This window comes from Diprion similis, chromosome 5 (assembly GCF_021155765.1).
Source record: "Diprion similis isolate iyDipSimi1 chromosome 5, iyDipSimi1.1, whole genome shotgun sequence".
Taxonomy (NCBI): Eukaryota; Metazoa; Arthropoda; class Insecta; order Hymenoptera; family Diprionidae; genus Diprion; species Diprion similis.
The window spans coordinates 2,348,489-2,373,141 of NC_060109.1; the positions used below are offsets into that span (position 1 = coordinate 2,348,489).

Here is a 24,653-nt window from a genome sequence, read left to right on the forward strand (position 1 = left end):
CGGCCGCAGTTCCGAAAGCAGGCCGATAACGATCCATCCGACGGCAGTGCGGCACATGCGGGAAACGGATACTCGGTCAATTTGTTAATCGGCAAACCCTCTGCATATTACGGAAGTCGAGTGATACCAAGTGAAGTATTATTTCATTTTATTTCTTCATCCCTTACTGCCGAGTGCTTTTCCATCGCAAACTCCAAAATTCTGCCGCGAGCCTCACATTGACATCGTTTTTACGATGCTTTGTTACCATGTGTATTCGGTTCATTGTGATGAGGAGTGTTGAACCGTGATTTTATGTTCCTCGAACACGTGAACTGATCATCGGTGATTCACGGTTGGTGGAAATTTCCTCGAAGCTTAAGGCTTGATTGGAGTTCGAAGCAAATAGCACCATCGCCGGGGTACCTAAGACCGGTGAAATGTGTAATTCGCAGTGTCGACGGAGTGGAGAAACTTGAAAAGGTGTTGAAAATCCGAGGGCACGCATAACCGAGGGTGAGAAAAATCGCGCGTGTGTGGGTGCGGTAAACACGATGTTCCGTAAAGGATTATCGATGTTAGGGTGATAATGAGCCGAGAGGATAAACGGGGGTTGAAATCATGTGTACAAGATAGTGACAATATGTGAAGAAATTCCGCCCCTTCGGTAGCGATGTCAACTTCTCTTCCTACGCTCATCTTTTTTATGTTTTCTTTTGGTGAGTCGTAAAGCTTACACTTTCGGTCCTTCGCTATATATATATATAGCGTTATGCCAGTGAAAGAGGGGAAAATGAAAGAACGAAAGAAGAGGGATGGAAGGACGGAAAAAGAAAGGAAAGGGAGAGAAAATCGAAAAAGATTACATTCTGTTCTACTACACGTAGGGGAGGATGTCTGTCCCTCGCCATCAAAATGGATTGAAAAATTATTTCAACCAGCGACAACTTTTCTCATCTCTCCTTTACGGCCTTGACCCTCATCGGCAGTAAACTTTTTTTCATTAAAACGGCTATACGTTTAACGTCCGGGACTCGGCAATAAATGAGAGACGATAAATAAGCCTGAAAATTGTCACACGTATGAATTTCTTCTTCTCGAATATTCGTCGATTCTCGAATTTAACGCGTCAGTTTCGTTTCACTGAAATCAGTTTTCAGTCTCCGATACGGTTGGAAATCTGCATTTTTATCGGTTCTCACGTTTCAAACGTGTGCTTCGAAATAGCTAGGAATATTTTCATTCCTATGATAAGCAGTTACGGAACCGACTTCCGGTCTCTCTGCAAGCTTTTCAAAAATTATATTCACAAGTGTTACATGATATGCCGCACTTTCGTCCAACCGTCGCTTCGTATTCTGATAAATTATGGTTGGAAATATGAATCGTGAATTCGGTATTGAATTTTATGAAAAATAGCCTGACAGAATCGACAAAAAAAACCGATAACTCTCAAGTTTTCAAAAAAAAAAGTCTCCTATTCACTGACCGTACAAAGCTTTGTAACTACTCGCCAATTCCAAATGAAATTTTGATGCTTCTGCTTTTTTCTGCGACCTGCCATCTATGTTTAAATATATAATGAGTCGAGGGAGTGGTAAAGGAATTTACGATTTTAAAGGGGAAGGAAAAAATGAGAATAAAAAAAGTTTGACGTTTCTTTCGTCAACTGAAGAACTAATTTGAGAGAAACTCAGTGAACAGTAGATTCCTTCAACAAAAGTTTTTGTTTTAAAGGAAAATTTTTGGTGAATATTTCGTTACAGAGTGTAAGAATGATTGTTACCAAATGTTGTTAAAGTGAAACAAGAGTAATAAACTATCAGAACGCGTATAGTAAAATTGTGACGAGATTTAAATTGACTTACATTTGTTTATTAATGAGATTCCGGAATATTTGGAAAAACGTTGTTTCGTTATTTTGGTTATAGCCAAGTGACAGTGTTGGGAAAATTGTTAAATAAATAATTTAAGTTGTACAAAAGTTTTCGTAAATCGCAAGTTAATTTTGATGGAAGTAGTTTTTACTGCGGATGGTAGTTAAACGTTTTTATTGAAACAGATATAGGGAATCCTGAAAATGAGGATGGAATTTTCTAAGGGATGAGAAAACCGTCCGCAAATTTTCCCCTCAACAAATATAACAGTATATTTTTCGCAATATCTCCCACCTGCTCCACGCGGCCATTTGCAACACTTGACAAAGAAGCATATTGTGCCAATGCTATATCATTATGTTTATATCTGTTGCGACGATTAAGAGAGAAATTGGACACGGTAAAAACTGAACAGGATAAAACAGGACCTAATATTACTCTGAAATTTGGTTACACGATGATACCCTAATCACATTTTGACCAGTTTTACGAAAATTTATGGAAAAAATAGCCGCATTCAACGATAAGACTTTGAGTTAAAAAAAAAGTTTAGGGAACAAGCTCAAAATCATGTTTTTCGGTTTTTTATACCTAAGGCTCAAAATATACTTTGTCTCTCGACACCATCGGAAAGTGCATGAGATTACAAAACTTTTGACATATTTGTGCGATTTGAAAAAGATAATAAAAATTTTTTGATTTGGTGTAACTAGCGATCTGTAAAAGGTATAATTTTTATACCTTTTCAACGAAATTTTTTTTCAACTGTACAAAGTTTGAGAAAAATCGGAAAGGATGCGAACAATCAATTGTACACTTCGTGTGGAAATCCTCATATACAAGATAAAATAAACGCCTGCCTGATGAAAAAGCCAGCAAGTGTGAGTTTCGGGCAGCAGTTGGTCTCAAAATTGTGATAATGAGATTCAGGTGTAGTCGGTAGAGTTTTGGCAACTTTTCCTCGTGTGCAGACTCGCTCGCCCTCTTTAGAATGCTCGATTAGGTTGAACATAATGGTGCGAGGTCAGACGGTGTTCATTTTCACAAGTCATCCATTGCAAAGGTGAATTTAAGGAAGTAGATTTTTTTTTAGAGGAAAACAAAATTCAATCGATTAGATTTTTTGATATATTATTAACGATATCTACTATTGTGTAAAGAATTTTTTGTTTCGAAATTTTTTTATATAGTTTTGTAGCACTGAAGTGAGCGTCTAAAAAAAAAAAATCAAAAAGATTATTTTTTTGTAACCTTGTCATTCTGGTTGCAACTAGGATTAAACAATTTTGTTGAAAAATAAAAAGTGACTTTTTTTAGTGGAAATCGGGCTGTAAAATGAAAAGTGAGGGACAAAAAAAAAAGATTCTAGTTACTGCGAGAGCTATTGATGAATGGAATAAAGTATCCAAATTTCAACCCAATCGGTTGGACAGAAAATTTTTTATCATCCGGGCTGACCGTAAAAACGTTGTTTCGAGAAAAAAACGTTCAAAGTTTCGAGAACGGATTTAAAAAAAATCGTACTTATGTTAATCGTTTATGCCTAGGGCATATAATAAGTCTTCAATTTCTTCTTGGGCATCATTCTCAGTAACTTTTTCTGCCCTGCGACCTATTCTGGCTACTTTAGAAGCCTTTGCCGTGTCATTTTCCACCTTTGAGATACGGGAGTTGTTATAGAATTTAGCGAGACGCTCTCAAATGTTCATTATAACTTGATTAATATGTCGAATTTCGGTATAAAATTTTTACTATGTGCTCTCAATAATATTTTACTTTAGAAATAAGTAAGAAAAATATAACCCAGATTACCAGACTATTAAGTTTCATTAAAGGTGTTCCAGCCTGAATTTACACACCGATAACAATCAAATTTAGCGAGTATAAGTTTTTTGGAAAAAAAAGTCATCGAAGGATTTGATGAAACAAATTTTCGCCCAAGTCGAATTCGATATAATGAATGTGAACTCGGGCTTCCGGCCTGTAACGTTCGTGGATTAATTTAAAGTTCAATTAATCTGTAAGGGAAAGTATCAATTAGCGAAGAACAATGAGACGCGCTTCTCACGGTATGGAGAGGCAAACTTTATCGCAAAGTTTTTTGTACTCTGAACACAGAGAGAAAGGGGAAACGTGAACCTCTACGGAAGCCGTTGACGCGTACATAAGCTTCGTTTCATGGAACAAAGAAGCTCAAAAGCAGTTGAAGATGACCCGTGTTCTCAGCATCTCGTTGGGTCAGATTCGCCGTTGATAACTCATTGTGAGATTCCTGGAAAATTTCACAAGCTTTTCGAGGACGTGGTAGTTGTTTTATTTCCCGGTGAAAACTCTGGGGGTGAATGAAAAAGTCGGATTTAAGGGGTCTACCCAACTGAAGAGCAAAAAAAAAAAAAAAAATGGTTCTTTCGAGAATTTTTTTTAATCAGTTTTAGGCTTTGTTAGGCTTAATAAATTTTTTATTTTCGTTCTCAGATCGACTCGATTCGATAAGGAATAAATTGTTGTTCTATAAGAGAGAGTGGGCACCTTAAAATTTTTGATATCTCGAAAATATAAAAAATGGGGGCAAAGTGGGACCCCTGAATTTTTTTAAATTACAAGGGATAAAATTAACAACCTGAACTTTTTATTAAATATGAATTATTTGGAAATCATTTACTCGAGTAATTGCACATCTCATAACGCGAAACGTTTCAAGTTGTGCTTTTACTCTCAACTCGTCAAAGTCAAACAATTTTCTGAACTTGAATTTATGATTACTTTTTCTTGAGAAAACTATGTAATAATTTAACATAATTGTTTACATGAAAACTAAAAATTTCATTCTAATTTAAGGCAATATTTTCTTAAGGGACCCACTTTGCCCCACCCTTCCCTACTACTTTTTTCTCAACTCAAATAGCTGTCCTTTGGAATGGGCTCTTAAAACATGAAAAACTAACATTTTGTCACACGAGACTCAAAAAAAAAAAAATAGTCGGTTTTTTTTTTTGCGCCACCCTAATGTACATATATACATCGTATTAGAATGTAAAAAAAATATTTCTAGCCATGCCAAATTATATTCCTTACACAGTTTTCCATGATATTATTTTACCGTATGGAGTAACAAGTTAATTAAGGGAACGGGATCGTTAACATTTGCTGAGGTGTTTTACACATGTATATATACACATCGGGCACGCATGGAATGACGAGAAAAGTTTTCTCCGCAGCGCGGATATACGAGCGTGAAATATGTTCACCGCTTTTCTAATTACAGTATTTTTTTAATCGTGCCTGTTAGACAGCTCATTAAATTTTATCGATTTATCTGTGGGTAGGTGGTTCACAATTTTCAGCTAATAGGTACAGTTTGCGGTGATTCTTGTCATCGAATGGATTGGTTTCCGATGCATAGAAGCGCATATTATTGGCTAACTATAAATATATTGGAAACATAATTTATTTTTGTAGATTAATAATTAAGAATTCATTTTTAAATTAGTTATTTTGTGTGGTCTTAGGATGACGTTAAATTTTTTTCTTTTCTTTTTTTTTACCTTTATTATAATTTATTTTCCGTATTTAACATAAAAGTTAGTTGGATTATTTTTTCAATTGATTAAAAACAAAAAAAAAATTTCATCATAATTTTGAGTCAAGTGTTACGTGGGAGGGTGAACGTGTGGAGAGCGATGGAAGTTTATGACTATTAAAGATAATAATCAATTATGCACCCACGTAACAGCGCTGAATAAAAATTAAAACTAAGAAGGACCTACCTTTCGGTACGCCGGTATTTGTAGGATCGTGTTACTTTAGTCCTATACAGGGCTGTGAGCTTTGTTTAAATAGGTTGAGGCTAATTCTAAAATTGGGGAAGGTCGTCGTTCAAAATAAATGGTGATTTTGAGTTAACTGGTAAAAGAGAATATGTATAATTCAAACGATAGGTAAATGTAATTGGTAAATTGATAACAATGAACAAAGGTTATATTAACGATTAAATTTTGAGAAGACGGACAATTCGGATTCTTAAATGGTTACGGAAATGAAACAAAATAGAAGCTTGTACCAAGAACATCTATATTGAACGCGTATTAATACTATATGGTCTTTTAAATTTTTGTATCCTTCTTTCTTTCTACATTTATGAGATTGGTAAACTAACGTGCCAATTGGATTGGCCCGCGGAAGCACCCGTCACTAGAAGTGTTTCTGATAATTTAGAAAATAGCCGTTGAGGTTGAGTCGGGAGAATCACTCTCGGGATGTGCAGGAGCACACGGACGACAACCTTACGTCTTTCTAATAAAACCAACAAGGTCGTGTCGGGAGAATCGCTCTCGGGATGTGCAGGAGCACACGGACGACAACCTTGTGTAAAAGACTTTGTATACGTGCTTCCGCCGGTCAATGCAAACAAGTTTTATGAAATCACGTTATGAAAATTCGTGGTTAATTACAATGTTGAAGTGGCTTAGATGCTGGGGCCGAGCTGAAGATTGGAGAATCACTCTCGGAATACCCAAAGGATATTTTCCACAACTAGGCTCCAAATCTAATATTGTTTCGTATAAAGGTTCTCAGAAAACAACATGCGTCTCGAAGATGGCAAGAAAAGCTCACCACCAACTCTTGGTGTTTAATTGAAAGATAATTTTGATGATTTGGTAAAAACAAGAATTTGAAAAGTGTTGGTGAACGCTGCTCGAATTGACTTATCTTTTGATGTTGGTGACGACGAGATTGAGAGCCGTCGGATCGTGTCGTTGGTAACTGGAGCAGAGCCTCACCTCAGATGTAGACGAGTATTCCGGTTTCGTAGAAGTTATTTGGTGGATTATTAATATGGTTTGTCGTGAAGTTACTATTAATTATTTTAGTCAAACACTTAAACTTTACCTGATTCTTGAGAATCAGGGCGGAGCTTAATTTGATTTTAAATTTAAGGAAATGAATATCATAAAAATGTCTATTCGTGAAAATAAGAGAGTTAGTACAGAAACAGGAAAGAAATGAAGTTAGGTGATAGAAAGTCTTTGCAATTCACAGAACAAATTGAAAGCTTTAAGATGACGAATCAGCTTGGTACTTTAGGCCGGTCACAACGAAGATTTTCCGAACACTACTATCGACCAGAAGGGCTGACCCGGGTTGACGTCCACGCACCACGCGACTTGACAGACGAAAGACATTGTTTCTTGGGCCTGACGGTCCAAGAACCCTCGGTGCAACTAAGTACAACGGTAATCAGCCAATGGGGTGCAAGGGCGACCCACCGGTGCCAGAATCGGCATGGTCAGGGTTTTTCCGGGTCCGACTCGAGTGTTAAGACGGTGTTCCGACGATTCTCAATCTCGTCGGTTACATACTATAACTATGAGCAAAAGATATGTAGGTGTAATTCTCACACATTCGAGCAGACATCTTAATAAATAGCCTATTTTAACTTGGTACATATTGTATAATCGGTTTAGCCTAATTATTAATAATTATAATTTTGATTTAGAAAAAGAAGATACTTTTGGGCTGAGTGCCACTGCGTTTCATGTCCGCACTTCAATTTAGGTTCTTGGTACCGCTAAATAACCCTAAACTAAAACTAATACTGAGGCTCTGCGTTGCTTCCTCTAAGAGCGGTGGAAATCCCCTGTTTAGACAATCTGTTATTTTAGCGCTGTTTATTGCGCTGCAGCTTATTCACAAATGTTCAAGATGTTTTATTGAAATAAGCCGTCTTTGGTCGCTATGTACGATTGAACAAAAGGTTCGCCTAGGCGGTACGTCGGGGCGTAACACAAGTCAAATTATATATAAAAATTTCACGTTATAAATTATAATTTAGTTAATGAAAATTTTATATATTTAATAATTTTGAGCTCACATATTAGGTGAAATTAATATATAATGGATCAACCAAAAAGTACAATCTCACTATATTTTATTGTTTCACAAATTAATTCTGACTTACTCAATCACATTTTTTCCTTAATCAATATACCAGAGGCTCTTTTTTAACAATTATTATTTATACAGAGTAATACTGAATGGTTTTTTTTTTTTTTTTTTTTTTTTTTATTTACATCCGCACGACGTTTCATCTGAAATTTCAATCAATATATAACAAATCAAAAAATCTCTGACAAATAACTAAGTCGTCGTTCTGCAGTCTTTGGGTTTTACAGCTTCGCACAGTTCTCACGTTGATGTATATTGTTTAATTGCGGGTTATTACTCGCTTGCCTGGCCCATTCTCAGTTAAACTAAATGTCACTGACAACCTGCACGCGAGAAGATAAATTCCACTGCTACAATTAGAATGTCAACGATACGGTTACGAACGAGACTCGTATTCGTACATGGAGCAGACTATAGCTGAATTCGACCTGCGTACATTCCTTGACCTCTCGGATTTGGCCCGAAATTTTTTACATGATTGTTCTTACTTTGAAAAGCACTGGGTTTTTTTTCACATTTTTTTGACACGATTCGAATTTTCTATTATTTTTCAAAACCATCTTATTGATCGAGATAATTTGAGAATCTGAAAAAAGTCTTAAAAATCACGTGTCAGATATCAAAATTTTCAAGATTAGAACCAAAGTGGAAAGATTTTTTCTGCCTTACTGTTATCAAGCTTTTTCCGAAAAAAAAAACTTGAAAGAAATTAGAAGCGTTTGTTGAAACATTTTCATATTTCACGCTAGATTGTTGAGAATTTTTTTCAGATTTTTCGCAAGACATTTTTTTTTTTCTCTTCGTTTTGCTGATAAAAAAAATTGCAGATCGTCAAATGGTTACGAAAAATCTAAAAGATTTTGAAAAATCCTATATATAACATATGAAAATGGTTTAGCGATGATCTATATATAGTAAAATAATTCCCAATTTCAATTTTTTTAACGTTTTTTTTTTTCAACATAAAAAACCGGAAGTCGATCGAATTTTAAGAATAAATCTTCACGTAATGTGAAGCTGTTAAAACTGGAAAAACTGGAAAGGCACTAAATTTGACGGAGAAATTATAATTATATAATAATCTCTGGAAAAATACGGAAATACGAAGTACTGGGATCATAAATAAGAGCTTGGACATCGATGCTTTATACAAAATCGTTTCTAAATGGCCGAAAATTTGATAAATTGTTCCATTATACTCTATGATGAGCTGATTTTTTGCAAAAGACATTTTTCCATGGTACAAATTCAGTGAATGAATTTTTTTTCGTCACGTTTTGGCATCGATGAATGTTATTCAATCCTACACCATCGCACTAATATCGATTACGATCAACAAACGGTGATAATAACTTGACTACTCAAAAATGGAAAATCTGTTTCAGTGATTTTTTCAGAAGTAGTATACATTCCCAACGAAATGAATCACCGTTGAGTAAAATCGAAAGAATTTCCTTATTATCAAAAAATTTTCATACATTTTTAAACAAAACATCGATTTATATGTATAAAGTTTTCATTTCTGATTCTGTTATTTTTTTAAACAAATTTTACATTTCAAGAGATCTTTGCAGCTTGAAAATACAACAACTCGATGTATACTAAAAAAATTTCACTACATCAAGGAACTGAAAGTTGTTTAAAATATCTTACAACAAACAAATACAATATTTTTCATTACGATACGCTAGAAAAAAGCCAGATACTCAGAACTATCGTCAATATTTCATCATCTGGGCTGATCGAAAGGCAACTGCAAGGAAACGTTATCGATGCACATGCAGAGCGTTATGCACCCTAAGCTATTCTCGTTTCTCAGCTTTCGAAACTTCGAGTTTAAACAGCCCAGGGCTGACGGCTAAACCGGGGAAACTTCCGCCGCTAGGTGATCGTTATGGTTGCATTTTCAGCACGAGTATAGGCGATTCTTATGCACGAATATCGTTGTATGTATACGTAAACCGGATCGCGTGCTTGCCAGGAGTTTACATATAGATTTTTTAGCGGCGTGAAGAACGATGGGTGTTTGTGGAAAATTATAATTCAGGGTAGGAGGTTTAAAGGAACGATTACAGCTCTTGTTGCTAATCGCATGTACGTACATTAGAGTGTTTTAAAAAGATTGGCTACTTTTTTTTTTTCAAAGACGATTGTAAAATCGTCAGAGTATCGCTGAACAAAGGCCCTGTTAAAATATAAGCCCTTAATATTATTGTTTAACGGTGGAGATTCTCAATTTTCTATTTCTATTTAAGAGGGTATTCTGGTCTAGAAATCTAAATTTTAGACATTTTTTTAAGTGATGTATAAAAGTAATAAAAAAAAAACATTTTTAGTGTACATTTTTTTTCTACACCTTTATTTATGTGTTAAAAATACAAAAAAAAATCGTCAAAACAACAAAATCAAAAATATACAAAGTTAAAGGGTAGTAAAGTAGGGGCCACAAAAAAGACGCGTCCTGGTCGACATGTTTTTGACTCTTGTGGTGTTCCGAAGGAAAAGAATCCAAAGAAATTCTTTATAATTAAAAACGTGTCGATAGTCCGGAGCACGAGAAGAAAAAAAAAGAATTTTCACAAAATTACGACGATTTGAAAAGGAAAATTTTTTTGTGCCCCTGTTTTTTTTACCTCTCCGAATTTTTTAAAAATAGTAACAAATTTTCTTTTTTCAAATCCGTGCTTTAAACCATGGAGGAATATACGAAGAACATTTCCACCAAATTTCAAGTAAATCGGTCCATCAGAACTTGAGATATCATGTCTAGCGTATCCAAAAAAGTAGTTTCGAGAAAAACGCGTTTAAAGATTCGTTCCGGCCGGACCGGTTTAGTTAATGCATCATAAAAATGACTGTAACTCAGAAAATAAGTCGAATTTCCAAAAATCCTCTTAGAAGCTTATTCCCAAAGGTCTAAACTTTGAAAATATGGAGGGTAAAAATCTATTTTTTCAAACTTCTAGACCAGAATACCATTTCAAATAACGTGAGAAAAATTTGTTTCGGAACTTTGGAATTTTATTACTCGTTAACAAATCACTGTACAGTAATAAACAAGATGGATTTTTGTAGGAAATTAAACGCTCTATAAAAAAGGTCAGAACGAATATTTGCGTAAGGCGAGCCGTTTCGAAGTTATCCAGCCTCAACCATTGAACTGTTCAAAATAATGATGTAACATTACGCTTCTTACGTCGATTATGTCGCTTTTTACAGGAATTTTTTGAACTCCGTACCAAATTTCCGAAATCCCATATCTCCATAAAAATTCTGTTGACCCGATAAAAAATTTCTACACTCCCATTTAATTCACGCAAAAGTTGGCCGTCACAATTCTGAAAATTCTACGAAATTTTCAAAAACCCCATAAAACGTCGATCTCCTAAAAAAAACAATTTTTTCTGGTTTAAATTGGAATTAAATGAATTGAAAAAATGATTCTATTTCTCGATTCTTCTTTTTGTGTAATATTATTACTGTTCACAAACGAGCTTAGGATTATATCAAATAAATTCAAAGTTTATAAAGCCATATTGTAATTACGATACCTTCAGACGATTTGCTTCCAGTTTCCAAGATATCTTCGCGTTTCGCTATGATTATACCGTGTAGGTATAGGTGATGAAGTCTGCAAGCCCAGGTGGAATGGGTTCGGTTTACTCTGTGAGAGGCAGAGGTGCAGTGATGAGGTTTGGTGAGCACAAAATTAGCTTCGTCAAAGCACACGATAACACAGGAACACATCAACAGACTCTTGATTCGTACGCTATCAAAGAGGCTCAGTGGCGTCGATATGAACGTTGGGGAAATACCGGTTTCATCAAAAATCAGTACAGCCAACCTGACGCGATAATTTAACCAATAAAATGAAAATTTTCAGTAGAATAAAGTCAACTTCCTTCCAACCCTTGGCAACAATGAAATAAAAAAATCTTGACCACACTATCCGTAGTTAAAGCAGGAAATTCAGCATATGACGATAAATTAATCGCGTGCAAAATTAGATACAAAACAGAAAAAAAACAAAACAAAACCGAAACCAAAAGCGACACAAATGACACTATTTTTAATTTCCGCCACCAGAAGGCGTGACAAAAGGTTTCCAAAAATGGAATTTCCAAAAATAAAATTCTCATCCATGATTAACAGGTAAACGTTTATTTTTTTTTTTTCGAAAAACATTTTTTTCATTTCCTCAAAACTTTTTGTCACGCCCTCTGGTGGCAGAAATTGGAACTAATTCCAGAAGCGTCATATTATAATCTGATGTAATAATTTATCTTGACAATTTGAAAAAAAAAAAAAAAAAAAAAAAAACGGAAATGTTATTCCAGATAGAATGGCAGTAATACATGAGAGCATTTCAATGTTAGTTTTATTTCGTGTATGATACGGTTGTTTCGCGTTATAAACCCGTGATGGGGCTGCGAGCAAATATGGTGCTGAGGAAACGGTAAAGGCGAACATGCTGCGCAAACATCGGGCTTTATGCTTTTCATGTGTTCGTTGTTCCATTTCAAAACGAATATAATACTCATGTGTGTATGCACTCAGTAGTATAAAATATAACGCGATAAAAGGAAATATCGATATAATGTAGATTAAGTGTAACAGTTACAAGAAGTGCGCTTCAACGATCCGAAACTGTCTTTAAAATACAACAACGCGTTCTGTAAAAGATGAAACGTACTTGAGTCGACAACATTTCATCGCAGTTTTCTGTTTTTATCACCATCATTTAACGAAAAAAAGTTGACCGAATTTTTTTTTTTGAGTACATCCTTTATGCTTAATCTCCTGATCCGGTTTATTATTTTTTTCTAGCAGAGGTTATGTGATTTTTTCGATCGTGAGTAAATCTCGTAAGTCTTCAGCGGCTGATATTATATCCACTGAACACAATCAAACATCGTCCTTTGTTTTAATCACAAATTTTATCACAGTTTTATAATATGATTATTTTTTTATATAGCCTTGATAACATCGCTTTTATTATGTACGTATATATGAGGGAGGAATAATGATAAAATATTGAAACTTTTAGGGTTTGTTTCTACCATTATAAACAACAACTCTGTCAAGTTTCAAATCGATCCCGTAATTTATACCAAAGTCATGCAAAACGAAGTAACTGGTTATAAAAATTACTTGTATTTAAGATTCACAACTTTTGAAAGTTAAAGGCACGTGTTCCAATTAACGTAGAGGGTTAAGACTTTACAAAGATTTTTTTCAATGATTTGGAACAGACCTAGAGGGCGTTCTAATAAAAATTTGTCCAGCTCTCAAATAGGGACCACCCTAATATAATATATTATAAAAAAACCGAATTTTTTTTTTTTTTTTTGAGTATCGTGTGACAGAATGTTAGTTTTTGATGTTTTAAGAGCCCACTCCAAAGAACAGTTCAAAAACAAAATTTTTAAGAGGTCACTCCACATTTTCTAAAACGTCAGAAATAGTCCAAAATCGATGTTTTTTTGTAAATTTTTTCTCTTAGTACGGTATAATTTTATAAACAAAAAAAAATGAGTTACTGGAAGTTTCAGTTCCAAATTTTAATTTTGAAAGGTCGCTCATAATTTTTTTTCAATTTTTTGGTGCATTTCTTTAGATTTTTTCGAGCGACCTTTTAATATTCATATTAAAATTTAATAAATTTTTTTTTATTTAATTTTTTGACGATTTGTGACATTTTTTTTAATTTTGAGCGACCTCTTAAAATTTTTTTTTTCGAGCTGTCCTTTGGAGTGGGCTCTTAAAACATCAAAAACTAACATTTTGTCACACGAGACCCAAAAAAAAAGAATAGTCGGTTTTTTGCGCCACCCTAATATATGTATATATAGGTGATCTGGAGAGTCGCTCATAATTCTGATTCCCTTCTATTCTTATTAATGACTAATTTAATTCTAGCAGCGGGTAGGTGCGTAGAGATTTCGAGACCCTCTGATAGGTTCTTCACGCTCGAGCCTCAGACTGTTACTGAGCTCTCTCGTGTCTCGACTTCCCCGAGGTAAACTCTAGGATTAAAGTTCAGGTACTTTACCCCCCCCCCCCCCCCCCCCGCTGCTACATTACAAAGATCGGACTTCAATGTCAATAATCCTGTAGTGTAAATCAAAACAAAAATAGTACGAGCGTTAGGAGCGTCAAGCTGCCGGCTTCTTGCGCCGACATATATGTATACATAGTGAATTCCTAACGACTGCATAATCTGTCGTCTGCAAAAAATTTAAATCGTTTCACGTGCGCAAAGAAAAAATATTCCTTGACTTCACAAAATATGCAGCTTACAAGTATAAAATTTTTGCAGAAACGCTGGATTTGCGTTATCGGTAAAACAGATATCGAAATTTTTACACCGATAATTTTACGCGGTAGATTTTTTTTTGGATTTGTTCATAGGTGAACATAATATTCTTACAAAATCTCATCAATTTGCGTGGGGCTAGTATTGAAAAATGTCCTTCTTGTGACATCAGAGCCTGGTTCTCGGCGCCATTTTATCACCACATAACCTAAGTTCTTAATTTTAATCGAGGTAAATCGTAATTATTGAGGTTTCAAATTACTCATGTCACAAAGGTTAATTAAACGTAATTAATATACCTGTTCTACCATCCATACACGGAAAAAACACGGTCAATGCTCAGATGTCGGCCTGATTGCATTAGTTCTATTTTTTTCCCGCCAGATGACGCGTTGCAAAGTGACAATTCGAGTAACGAGGTACAGTCTGTACATTCCAACGAAGTCGATACTAACCTCCCCAAATTCAGCGGGTCAAAAGTAAAGTTGGCAGCACTGACGACTACTACTCAGTAAAATTTGTTTTGTTTCTGCTAAAACTGGCCTCTTATAGTATCGAGCAAAGTTAGTTATGATATTGGAAGAATTTTTAATTTTAGATATTGAATTATTCTGAAAACCTTGTGGTTGATAACCTCCAAAAAACGCACATCTCTAAAGAAATATGAAATAATTTTGGGAAAACCGGAGATTTGCTACATCAGAAGCTGTAGCAATACCATTCGAATTGGTTTCCATTACGTTTCAGTTGATGTCAGCAGAGAATTTAACAGTTTGTTATGAAAGACGACCATCCTTATATTGTGTGTTTTGAATATCGGACCGTTACGCCAGCTATTTTACTTTACTTCTTTTCTTATTGCGTTTGTGGTGATGATGAACAGACCGGGACGCCAGCTGCAATTTACTGTTCCAATCGGGGACGGCAGGAAAACATTAAAACCCTCCAACGAAATTTGTTCGATACCGTGAAGAAATTCACTAGATAAAATATCAGTACGATATAATTATAATCATGTCATAATTTCGGTTGGGGAATGAACAAATCGATAAATCAATGGCGCAGGATATCATGAATATAGGTATACTCGACCTTTCAACTAGAGCGTTTCTCAAATCCAGGAAACACATTTTAACTATGTCATAAGAACATTTCTAATTCCGTACACGTATTTAGAAGTTGATGTTATTCTTCGATACAACCCTTGAGAATCTCACCATTCAATGGAGTCCATTATACATGTACATCCTTCAAACTAGAACTCGAATCGAACAGCGCAAAATTAGATTTGAATTTATTTACACCGCGCGCATGACAAGAGCCGAGAAGAAAGACAAAAGACAACTGATTTTATTTCTCTCTTAAGGATGTAACATTTCTTCTATTTATAGGTGGAACCGTGATCGGATTACGAAACTTTCGGACGGATTTTCTCGAGGAATGGCCAACGCCTGGGACAGGTCCTTACTTTGACACATCGATGACTTCTAACTTCACCGGACTGGTTGGAAAGACTGTTCACTTGATCTGCAAGGTCAAGAATTTGGGTAATCGAACGGTAAGGCGATGCCTCAACTCTGAAGAATCCGTGCACCCGTTTCTGTATTCGGAGAAAATTTTACAGTTTCTCCAAAGGAAATACTGTACACCAGGGTAGTCTGTATTCAGGGCTCAAACGAGTTTTTTATCATTCAGCCCCCAAATCACGGATTTAAAAAAAAAAATTTTATACATTTATTTTTTTTTTTTTTTCTCAATATAAAATGTATACCGAGATTATAACCGAAACACGTGTATTTTAAATGGGGAAATCCACCCTCTGACAGACAGGGGTTGGAGTGGAGATGAAATTCTGAAAAAATTGGGGAATTGTTTTTGAATTATTTTGAGCCGGTTTGGGGGGGCGGATGATAAAAACATCATCCGAGCCCCGGATAAAAACCACCCTACCGAATACAGTAAAAAGTTCTCATGTTTCGTGGAAAAGAGAAGACTGCGTATTATCGAATAAACGGATAAACTGCAACGAAAATGTACATGCAGAAAAAAAAAAAAAAATCAAGGAAAAAAAAACGCTTACCTACCGTTATCGTAGCAGTCAAACGTAAAAGACCTCTTCGCAAGAAAATAGTCAGCACATAAATTGGTTGGAATAAAAAAAAGATGCATGTAAAAATAGGGTGCAAAAAAGAATGAGGAAAAAAAATATAAAAAAATAACACGTGGCGACAAGTCTCCCCAGTAAAATATGCGAGGAGGCCTTACCATTACGTGTTTCTGCAACATTTAAACACCTGCGGCTCTTTCACCACTTTTCAGACACAACACAAGTGCTCGACGCCGTTTCGCCACCGTGCATTTACACACCCACGTATATCTACCCGAGAGTAAACGGTAAAACTTATCAGGCTGAGCGACCGGCTGCATATGCGAAAAATAATTGAACTATGTTGGTCGGCAAGCTATTCGTAGAGCGGTAATATTTCGTCTGTAAAGCAGTAAAGCCAACTTATTAGAAAACTGGTCGACTGAAATTATATCCCCATGACGACTCTTAGCAGTAATTAAACGTCAATTAGTTAACAAAAAAGACTCGCCACGACTTCCCGAATCACTACATCGACTGTTTGAGCTCTACTCAACCCGAAAGAATTTGCATCACCAAACCTAACCTCTGCCAGCCGCGTTTGACAGTTGGATCTTGTAGTGGCTAGCGTGCGTGACAATCCATCAAAGCTTGCGCATGCGCAGTAAGCATTTCATCGATATTATGATACTTTTGGGCTCAGCGACAACCATCATGGTCGAATTTATGTTTACACACTAATTGGAAAGCGGAATCTAAAATATTGCGAAATAAAAAATTTGTCCAGTAATGTTTGCGGAGAAAATTAGCGAACGTTTCCAGACCGCCTACCAGTCACTCTGCCATTTACTGTGACGTATATTGCGCTATTCGAATCTCGACAGTTTTCCATTCGTCGATATGTTGTACTTATACCTGCAGGGTATTTTATTAGCCGTTTAGCTGCAGCAGAGCCTCGAATACTTCATGCAGCTATCGATACGGGGCGTTCGATTTAAAGGTGGCCTGTTGAGACCCTGAGAATTTAAAATTCACCCTTCAGGGATGTAGTAAACAGCTGTTGAGTTAAAATATGATGAACCGAAAATTTCAACGATGAAACTGAAATTTATCGAGTTGATTCTGATCAAAACAAGATCTCTTCGAATCAAAAAAACAAAAACTGAAAACCGTCGTGAATTTTAATTACAACCGTACAATTGATACACCTAAGGAAAGATCATATAAATGTTGGATCACTTCTCAATTGCGATCAACTTATCGTTTGAACAATTTCAATGAGCCAGTACTAATTGCTATTTTCTTTTCGAGTGAATTCTCTGTAAATATTTCATCTCAAAATCATTATAGCCACAACACATGTTTGTCTCTTGAAATGAAAATCTATTGATAAGAAGTCTGACCGAAAATTTGTATGGAATTCATTGATGAACAAAATGAACTTTAGATTACTGAAATTGATCAAACGATACAATAATGTGATTTCTTTAAAGTCGTAAAGGAATCAGGGTACATATATTCTCAATTTTCTCTAGCTTAACAAGGTTGTAAAGTGCCTCGAGCAAATGGCGCATCCTTGAAGGCTTTCATGTTCTTATAACATAAAATTCATCGTATAGTTCCACTCAACTGTCTCAACTCTATCAGATTTCATACCTAGTGAGATATATTTCCCGACAAAGACGCGGGTCGGTATCTGCATGGCTTGTGAAAAGTATTGTCGTCATATTTCGGCATGTATATTGGTCCAAACCTGAAGCCGGTATTACATACATAATGTATATCCACCCTCGGCGAGCTGTTAAGTATTTATCCACAGATCAATAATTCATCTGGGGTCGGAGGACAATAAAACCCAGTGAAAAATACTTCGTGAATATAAAATCCTTGTCGATATATATTCCATTCGAATTCAAACCATAACTAAATCATGACTCCTGTTGCTGTGTATCCCCGTTTTATAACAATCGTTGAACCTTTGTTGTATTGAATTCCATATTTAAAGTATAATTATTCATAGAAATTAGCAGCACACCCCTGAACATGCGTAAGTCTTATGGGAAGTTATAAGTATAGTATACCTAACACTCTTTATGGTGAGAAGGTGGACCAAACTGAATAATTTTTTCCTCAGTTATTGTGAAAATATCGTTCAAGATAATGAAAAACAAATTCTGTTAAACTTTGAGCTCTTAATATTATTATTAAGAGATGCCTCATCTCGATTTTTTATTTCCCATTTAAATAACACGGGAATTTTTAACGATCTACAAAAAAGGTCTGATGTGATTTTCCACCAAGTCGACTCGTTTAAAAGTTATTCGAGGTTAAAGTTCAACTTCAAATGGTACATAATGAAATCGATTTTCCTTACGATTGTTTGTATTTCGCAAAAATTTTGATGTTTTACCAAAGAAAACTTGATGAACTTTACGAAACTTTAAAAACATGATGTTTCACGTTTTTGAGCCATTATTTCGTGATGAAATATAAAAAATTGCGGAAGGCATCGTATACCATTTGAAGTTGAACTTTAACCTCGAATGACTTTTAAACGAGTCGACTTGACGGAAAATCACATCAGATCATTTTTGTAGATCGTTTAATTTCCTATAAAAATATGTATATATTCTACAACTCTCTCATTCGTTATAACGCAATAAGACTAAAAAAAAAAAATTTCCGTGTTATTTAAATGGGAAATCAAAATCAAATTTTTTTTTTTTGGTCTGGCCTCATGGTGAGTAGCTGAGAGAAATAAGTATTAAAAAGACTTGCGGAAAATGTTATTTGTTTCCGAGTCATTATCTTGTTAGAAGTAAATAACATACGTTTCACGAGATTTCCCAAGAACTTTGAATTTTGGTAATATAATATAATTGTAACGCAGTGCAACATTCCGCCATAAACTAGGCTGCGATTCAGACTCTATTCAGTCCAGAGTTCATAGCAGGGTTGGTATAAATGTGCTCATCAACTAGGCCAAATAATATCACAAGAAGAAGATTGATGGGTTTCTTGAGCGAAGTGGAGCAGGCATCGAAACTCTCCAACGCAATGCGTATATATAGATGTGCTATGCATCCAGACAGGATTCTGGCAGGAGAGCTTTGTCGAGCCTCTGACAAAAGGACTGCGTGAAAGCTGAGAATATTCAAGGAAGATCGGTTCGATCTCCATGACACTAATTTATTCTGCGTCGAATGCTAATGCCAAAGATAACAGCTGAACTTGGCTGGCTTAGTTGGCACAAGCGAGAAAATCTCCAAACCAGGATAAGGAATGTACGGGAAAAAAGGAAACTCGCGAGGCTTGATGAGTCGTGAAGCCGATAAACTGCTCTCTCTGTATATATTCATGTTCCTTGAAAATACACCGTTAAATTCAAGTTGCTACGTTATTTTAACGAATGAACAAGACGTACAGTCCGATAAAAGATAATGAAAGTAATATAGTTACGTCTACGTTTGAAAAATTTTCGTGTGTTTACATGTGACGTAGTGTTTTCGAATTTTCTTCTTGACCACAGATAATTTTTCAATTAGATTCAACCACACGAGCTTCCGTTGCATTTTTTGAACTTTTTCGTTTCGACGTATTTTTGCCCTGACTGTACCTCGAACAGATCCTTAAGCGAATTTCTGTTGTGAATCGGTGGCGACGTCGTAATGAGACCGAGTTTCTTTCGGGTAGGGTGAGCCCAGGATACAGCGGTGGAAAACCTTCGAAACTCGTTAAGGTACGGCTGACCCATTTTCGGAGAACGCGGAGCCTCTTCGATAATTCCATAAAGTGCGATAACGTGGGAACCTCGTTGAATTACCGAAGGTGCCTGATAATTTCTCACTGTCTAAGGCCGGAATTGCAACGAATTCTGGATAAGCCTTACATAGGTCTTCCCGCAGCAACCCTAAAACCCAAGTTCGAGTGTCTAATTTGGTAATGGTTTTCGAGGTGATAAATTTTCGCGGAACCTTCGCTGCGGCCTGTATCATGGCTTCAGCGTGTTCGCGATTGTCTCCAATGAGAGACGAATGACTGCAACACGTTCCGTTGCGTTATTGATGGAGCTTAATTATATCACCGGAGGTTTACTTTCCTAATTACACGGCGCTGCTATTATTCGGTTGTTTCGCAGGCAGCCCTTATTGCGCGCATGTTGATCAAAGCTTGTTTATCGAGCCGTGTGTCAACATCCGTCAACTACTTTAGCGAATCGCCACCTCATCATCGCAAATGTACAGACTATAAGGCCGTAATTACGCTCACGCGTAAACATAATCATCGTAAGAACCTCTATGTAACTATACCGAGATAATTAAAGGTCTACTCATTGCAAGTTCAGTCCATTCATCGTAAAAATCGATTTAGACACATTTTGGAGATACATTTTCACATGGGTCATGCAAAATATCTCGTTACCAACACCAACAATGAGATACGAGGGTTTAAATTTTTTTCATGAGGACTCCCAGCCACGTATTATGCTAAAAAGTTGTGGGCGGAGGAGGGAGGCAAATAAAAATGCGAAATTACACTACATACCCTTAAACTCCCTGGAACCCGGCTTTCCATGTCGCAGATGACATCGACGCTGTTTTATGCTCATGTTTTAATCACACACAAGCGACGACTTACAACCACCTTTTGAAACGATTGCATGTACACATTATTTAATTGTCTACCAGCTTTTCGCGTGGAAGGGCTAAGCACTCGTTAATTTGAAACGTGGCGCAATTAGCCAACCACAATAACCAACATGGCCCGAGGAACCCGGACCGTTCATCACCACTCAATCACTATCGTCTTCCAGGTGTCTTGGGTGCGGCACAGGGACATCCACCTTCTAACCGTTGGACGGTACACCTACACAAGTGACCAACGATTCGAGGCCCTCCACTCGCCCCACTCGGAGGAATGGACCCTCAGAATCCGGTATCCTCAGCGGAAGGATTCCGGGGTTTATGAGTGCCAGATATCGACTACGCCGCCCATTGGTCATCCGGTCCATCTAACCATCGTTGGTGAGTTGGAACTCCAGCTTTTCCACATCATTCACTCACCGTATGGATAAAAACGTCCTTTTTCGCCACGTGGCTGTCTTCCTCTGTCCTTCCAACCCCTTTTTCAATGCTTTCCTGACGTTCTTCTGCACGCCAGATTTATCGAACAACGGATGATTAGGGTGCTGAACTGTTTTCTACGGTGAGCAGTTGAACGAAAATATTAAGAGAGGTGACAGACTTTGGATGGATAATGACTTGACATTTGACTCCAATTTGCGTACCTCACAAGACACGATCGACTTATAATAATCTTTTGCCTGAACTTCTTCGGTGGAAAAGTTCCGCCACTTAGAGTTTGAGAGACAGTCTCATGAATTAGACATGAAAGAAATTACGGCTGAATTGAAGAATTTACTTTCGTTTTACTGAGTTACCGTCAGTTAACTAAGTGCTCAACATTTTTATCCATTTATCTAATCTTCAATGATGCTTCGCAATGTTTACGCTTGCATTTGCACACAGGATGGAACTAGTCTTAGTCAATTAGAAGCTAGTCTAGAAGTCCAAGCCCGATATATCGCGCAGATAGATCCAATTGTCCAAATGTTTGAAAAATGGGAAAATTGAATGAAATGCACATCATCCAAATTGAATATCATTATGGAATGATGTGACTCTTGATTCAATCTTCATAGCGCTTTGGTCAACATCAAGAAAAATAATGCGATGTACATCCTCTTTTGGAACATGCATTTTAATCACAGACTGATTCAGATCCCGTTTCTGATACAGTATTTTGTCAGAATTATGTAGTTATGGAAAACGGAAAACAGCATGAAATAGACCATCTGTAGGAACTAGTATTTTTTTTTTTCAGTCGAACCTGAATTCTCCGAAAATCGTCGATGCGTCTCTTTGAATGAAACGAATCGATTAGTGTCGTCTTACCGAAGCAACGAGAAAAAAAGAGAAAGTTTCAAATTCATCGGACAGTGTAATCCGAAACTTGAGTGAAACCTTCAGATTTTTTCGAAGATTGGCCTTCAAGCCAAACTCCTTGCAGCCTTTCGATAGGCGTAGCAACACTCTTCAGTGTTGTGAAGTAAAGTAATCTTGGAACTTTCGTGCAGCTGGTTATTGGGGTGAATCAATCACTCTGTGTGATGGGTCCAAAATTGGGGTTCGACCATGTGAAGTTGCAGGGTTTCATGTGTTGCTGCGCGGAAACCCCTGATAATAATTGCTGTTGCAGAACCGGTAACGGAAATCGTTGGCGCCCCGGATCTGTTCGTCAACAAAGGGAGCACCATCAACCTGACATGCCTTGTCCGATTTGCTCCGGAACCACCGCCGATGATGACTTGGAGTCATAACACAGTGGTGAGTTCAGCTTTTAAAGGGTACGTTACCGTAGCAAGAAACTCGAGTCAAGTCCACGTAGCACCAGTGCTGACAAAGGTCCTTCATCCACTGCCAAATTCAAGCACTACGTGACCCGAAACTTGACCATAGCACCATAGCCATGTTCCAATTCATAGAGATGTGAGAGATGAAGGAGGCACCGCAAAAATTCAATCAATGAAGAGCCTTTCTCTCGAATGAAAAAGAAGAAGAAAATACTACCGGGATATCTTTATCGCTGTAGAGTATAATGGCGTAGTGTTTCACCCGGGCTTCTAAGGTTCTGGGAAATGCCAGAAGTGCCTAATAATTCACGGTTAGGCTCTTGCCGTATCCGAGATTTTTCGCGGAGGAAGGTGTGCACCTTTTCCTATATATATATATATATATATATATATATATATCTATACACAACCAACGCGCTTTCTGGGTAGAGCGAAAAAATATTTGCAAGTTGCCTGAATCGTCCGTTTCGTCGAGACGCTTTTTACCGTCTCGTTGTCTCCTCATGGTTCCCGATTCCTTCAGCTAGCTCTATTCTTTATGTGCAGGAGATTAATTTTGACTCTCCGCGTGGCGGTGTCAGCCTCGTGACCGAAAAGGGACCCGTCACCTCTAGCCGATTAATGATCCAGAAGGCGGTAGCCACGGACTCAGGGACTTACACTTGCGGTCCAAGCAACGCGAATCCTAACAGCATACGAGTCCACGTTGTCAACGGTACGTCCGTCCATAATTCTTCCTTCTAAAGGACTCCGCAGAATCCTTATGGAAATTGGCTCGCGGTTGAATATGTATCATCCCGTTTAAAAGGTCTTATTGACACAAGGCCCAAAAGTCAGTAGTTTCCGAGAGTTTTTCATATCAATGGATTACTCGATTTTTACGAACTACGAAGGTTTAAGGGGGACTTGGAATCAAATATATCACTCAAAAACTGCACAGTCCATTCGCAGTGACTCCGCACACGAGTGAAAAACAGGATAAGACAGTTGGAAGGTCTCGTTCTTCACGAGAAATTTGGAGTTGCACCTTCTTCCAGTAAACCAACGAGTTCGTGGATAGAACTGATGCATTGATGGAATCTGTGACAGGTTTCTACCTATTTTTGAGAATCAATCGTGCAGTTTTTTGAGTGATTCGTTTAATTTCAAGTCCCCGTAAAGGTTTATAATTCATGAAAATCTCGAGATCCTTAGAAATCAAAAAATCTGGACACCTTTCTTCCGCAGCCTGTGTTTCGGAAATTACTCACTTTTGGGACTTGTGTTCATGAGAACTTTAGAACAGGAGAAAAATACTACAACATACAGATGATCCAGCCAATTCGACTGGAAGCCACTTCCATAAGGATTCTGCGGAGTCCATTAAATGTTTTGTGTCCCAGTCCATTTTGACATCTTTGGCGTAGCTTTCGGACTTGTCACCTTTCTAGAGAAGTTCGTAACGTTTTGTTGCAGAGGAACATCCGGCAGCGATGCATCACGGAGGAGTCAGCCGAACTTTTCCTGGCCTAATCGCGGTCTGTTTATCGATCTCGATCTCAGCCAAGGTGACCTTTGCTTGAATCGTTCAAGTCCCTCAAGTGTCCAGCTGGTAAATTACTTCGGAAACATTGAAGCTAGGATCCCGTAACTAGCAGAAGGGTTGATGGCACACGTTTCTGTGATGAACAGTTTCTTTTTGCTCCGAATGCAACAACAACATGCAGTGTAGCGGTAACCGGAGTTATTTTTCTGACCACGTGTCGTTACGGACTGTTGCTAATTGCGATAATTAGACGGATTACATGTGTGGAAGAAAGAAACAGATTTACTTACACCTAATTAACGATAAATTTAGATTGATAAAATGAAGCGAATCTTGTAAATAAATTTATGTATGTACATATCAATAAAAGAATTGACTTTGAACAATCTTCATCAGCTTGTTCTCCTGCAATCGGATGGAAAGAGCCAAACCATCTCCACTTCGGGTTATAGAAGCCGGTTTACAACCGCCGGTTTTCATTGTCAGAACTGTAAACCACGAGAAATTGGCGA

At 37.0% G+C, this 24,653-nt stretch overlaps 1 protein-coding gene across 1 annotated transcript; it reads left to right on the forward strand.

Annotated features, from left to right (window-relative positions):
- Nucleotides 1-215: 215 nt before the first annotated feature.
- LOC124406317 (zwei Ig domain protein zig-8-like) lies at nucleotides 216-24,524 on the forward strand. The gene is made up of 6 exons (XM_046881694.1): nucleotides 216-698; nucleotides 15,510-15,676; nucleotides 21,018-21,228; nucleotides 22,463-22,590; nucleotides 23,163-23,331; nucleotides 24,072-24,524. Exons 1-6 carry the CDS (start codon nucleotides 653-655, stop codon nucleotides 24,176-24,178), a joined length of 828 nt encoding a protein of 275 aa, XP_046737650.1. The 5' UTR covers nucleotides 216-652; the 3' UTR covers nucleotides 24,179-24,524.
- The last annotated feature ends 129 nt before the right edge of the window (nucleotides 24,525-24,653 follow it).

Bases quoted from the DNA above. Each gene is read 5' to 3' on its own strand.
- LOC124406317 (XM_046881694.1), top strand. From the start codon at position 653: ATGTCAACTTCTCTTCCTACGCTCATCTTTTTTATGTTTTCTTTTG. The intron at 699-15,509 runs GTGAGTCGTAAA...TTCTATTTATAG, and splicing joins CTTTTTTATGTTTTCTTTTG to GTGGAACCGTGATCGGATTA. The intron at 15,677-21,017 runs GTAAGGCGATGC...ATCGTCTTCCAG, and splicing joins AGAATTTGGGTAATCGAACG to GTGTCTTGGGTGCGGCACAG.